Source organism: Nothoprocta perdicaria, unplaced genomic scaffold, assembly GCF_003342845.1.
Source record: "Nothoprocta perdicaria isolate Ctin4 unplaced genomic scaffold, notPer1 scaffold_128, whole genome shotgun sequence".
NCBI lineage: Eukaryota > Metazoa > Chordata > Aves > Tinamiformes > Tinamidae > Nothoprocta > Nothoprocta perdicaria.
Genome location: NW_020454405.1, coordinates 169010 through 171373, shown reverse-complemented (window position 1 = coordinate 171373; position 2364 = coordinate 169010). Strand labels below are relative to the sequence as shown.

The 2364-nt window shown below is 51.5% G+C and overlaps 1 protein-coding gene across 1 annotated transcript; it reads right to left on the bottom strand.

Moving 5' to 3' along the window:
- Positions 1–504: 504 nt before the first annotated feature.
- On the bottom strand, positions 505–2146 carry HOXA13 (homeobox A13). Its single transcript, XM_026033382.1, has 2 exons — positions 1471–2146; positions 505–795 (listed from the first exon to the last, which is right to left on the bottom strand). The coding sequence occupies exons 1-2, from the start codon at positions 2144–2146 to the stop codon at positions 551–553; spliced, it is 921 nt and encodes a 306-aa protein (XP_025889167.1). The 3' UTR covers positions 505–550.
- Between the last annotated feature and the right edge of the window lie 218 nt (positions 2147–2364).

Here is a 2364-nt window from a genome sequence, read left to right as displayed (position 1 = left end):
TACCTTCGACGTTTATTATTACTTTTTTTTTTTACATAAAATGCATTGCTTAAAAACATACAGTAATTGTATTTTTTCCCACTGTGGTTTACCTGAGCAGTCATTCAACAGACAGTTCGGATTGCAATGGAACAATGGAAGAAGAAAAGCTTATGTGGACACATCGATCTCCTCCCTTTAACCAGCTCTCAGATCGTGGCCACGAAGAGTGTTCTGAAATAGCAAGGTCATAGAAGTACTTACAAGTTTCTCAGAAAACTGTGTGTCATAACTGAAAGTGAATCTCTCAGGGCTGGATATTTGGGCTTTAGAGTTTGTCAGTTAGACTCTCTGCCTTGGATTTCGGGAGAACTGTCAGTTTTAACCATTTGCTACAGTAATATTAAAAAAAAAAAAAAAAAAAAGGCTATAATTCCAAAGATACAGATCTCTTGTTCTGAAAGAAGAGGTTCATTGTCTTTTCTTTTAATTATTATTAATAATTATTTTAATCTGAACAACAACAAAAAGTCCTGAAACTGGTGAGTTGCTGCTTCTCCATTTTAATCCATTAACTGGTAGTCTTCAATTTGTTGATAACTTTTTTCTCTTTGACCCTTCTGTTTTGGAACCAGATTGTGACCTGTCTCTCTGACAGATTTGTCGTTGCCGATATCCTTCTTCGTTTGTCTTTGGTTATGAATTTATTTGTAGCGTATTCCCTTTCGAGTTCTTTTAACTGGACCTTGGTGTAAGGTACCCGCTTCTTTCTCCCTCGGCGGTAAGAGTTCGCATCGGAGGGATGCGAAACGACGTCTGCAACAGAAAAACCATGCACACAAACGTTATAAAATGCTCATAGCTGACCCGGAGCTCTTCAAGTGCTACAGAGGGTAGAGTTACTGGGCACTTCTGCCTCTGTCCTGCTACCCAGGCTTAGTTTAGCTTTTAGCTTCTGAAGCACTACTCAGCACTTGAGTTTTTTCTCTATAAATGTATATTTTTCCCCATACAATGAATAGCTTTTAGGAGCGGAAAGCCTCCCTGTTGTCAGGCAGACAGATAATCACGCTTAAAATAAAAAGGAAAAAAAATCACGAGCAGAAGCCTAGGAGCAACCCTAGCCGGTCGCAGCAGTGCTGCAAGGGTGCAGGCTGCAGTGTTTACGGAAAATTCTCGCTAGGCGCGAATACTTCATACCTTCAGCAGATTTTTTTTTTTTTCCAGCTGTTTCCCTTCCTAGGGCGCTGGGCATTGGGGCGGGCTGATTAGGGGGGGATTTTTTTTTTTTTTTTTTTTTTTGGAAGGGGTGCACACACACATTGAAATGCCTGGGTATGTGCGTGCGGCCGGAGGGGTAGGGGTCAGCCCGCATCTTGAAACGCCAAAAACGCGAGTGGGAAGAGTCGGGGATGTGGGGTGGGAAAAAGCAGGGTGGGAGAGCGGCGGCGAGAGGGGCGAGCGAGGCCGGGGCCCACGCAGGTGTATTACCCGGGAGGGCGGATTTCCAGAGGTGCGGCGGCTGGCTCTGCTCCTTGGGGCAATACACTTGCCCGTTCCACCCGTTGGTGATGGCCCAGGGCTGGTAGCTGTCCATGGGGAGCAGAGGGTCGTGCCTCGGCTCGCCGGGGCCGCCGATGGTGGGCACCACGGGCATGTCCAGGTAGCCGGGCACGGGCTGGTAGGGCCCGGCAGCGTAGCCCTGGTAGAAGGCGAACTCCTTGGCCCGTGACGTGAAGTCCTCGCCGGAGACCGACGTGTCCATGTACTTGTCGGCGAAGGAGGAGGCSGGCTGGGCGCACGACTTGATGGCGTTGTGGTGGGTCATGCGGCACGGGTAGTAGCCGCTGCCGAAGTAGCCGTAGGGCAGCGCGGCGCCCGAGGAGCTCTGCACGGCGGCCGAGCAGGGGCTGCACTGCTTGACAGCGGGCTCGGCCATGCCGGCCGCCGGGGCCTCGCTCGACGTGTAGGCGGCGGCGCTGGGGGCGGCGAGGGGCGCGGGATGAGCCATGAGGTTGCGGCACGGGTTGGCGGCCGCCGCCGCCGCCGCGAAGTTGCTGCCCGCGTGAAACCCGTCCATGTTCTTATTGATCTCATCCAGGCTGTTGTCGTAGAGGAACATGACGGGCTCGATCCAGCGGGGGTGGAGGAGCACGGAGGCTGTCATAGCCCGATCCGCATTGAGACTAGTGGCTCTTTTTTAAAAGCCCCAAAGACTGAAAAAAGAGATACTCAATCTCCGGGACTTGACCGCGGCTGACGCGCCAGTGTCGCGCCAGGCGCGCGCTCATTGGGCCGCGCGCCCCCACGTGATATGCAAAGCAGCTGATAAACATCTGAAGGAATAAAGTGGAGATAATTAAATCAGGCAATAACCGGGCCGGG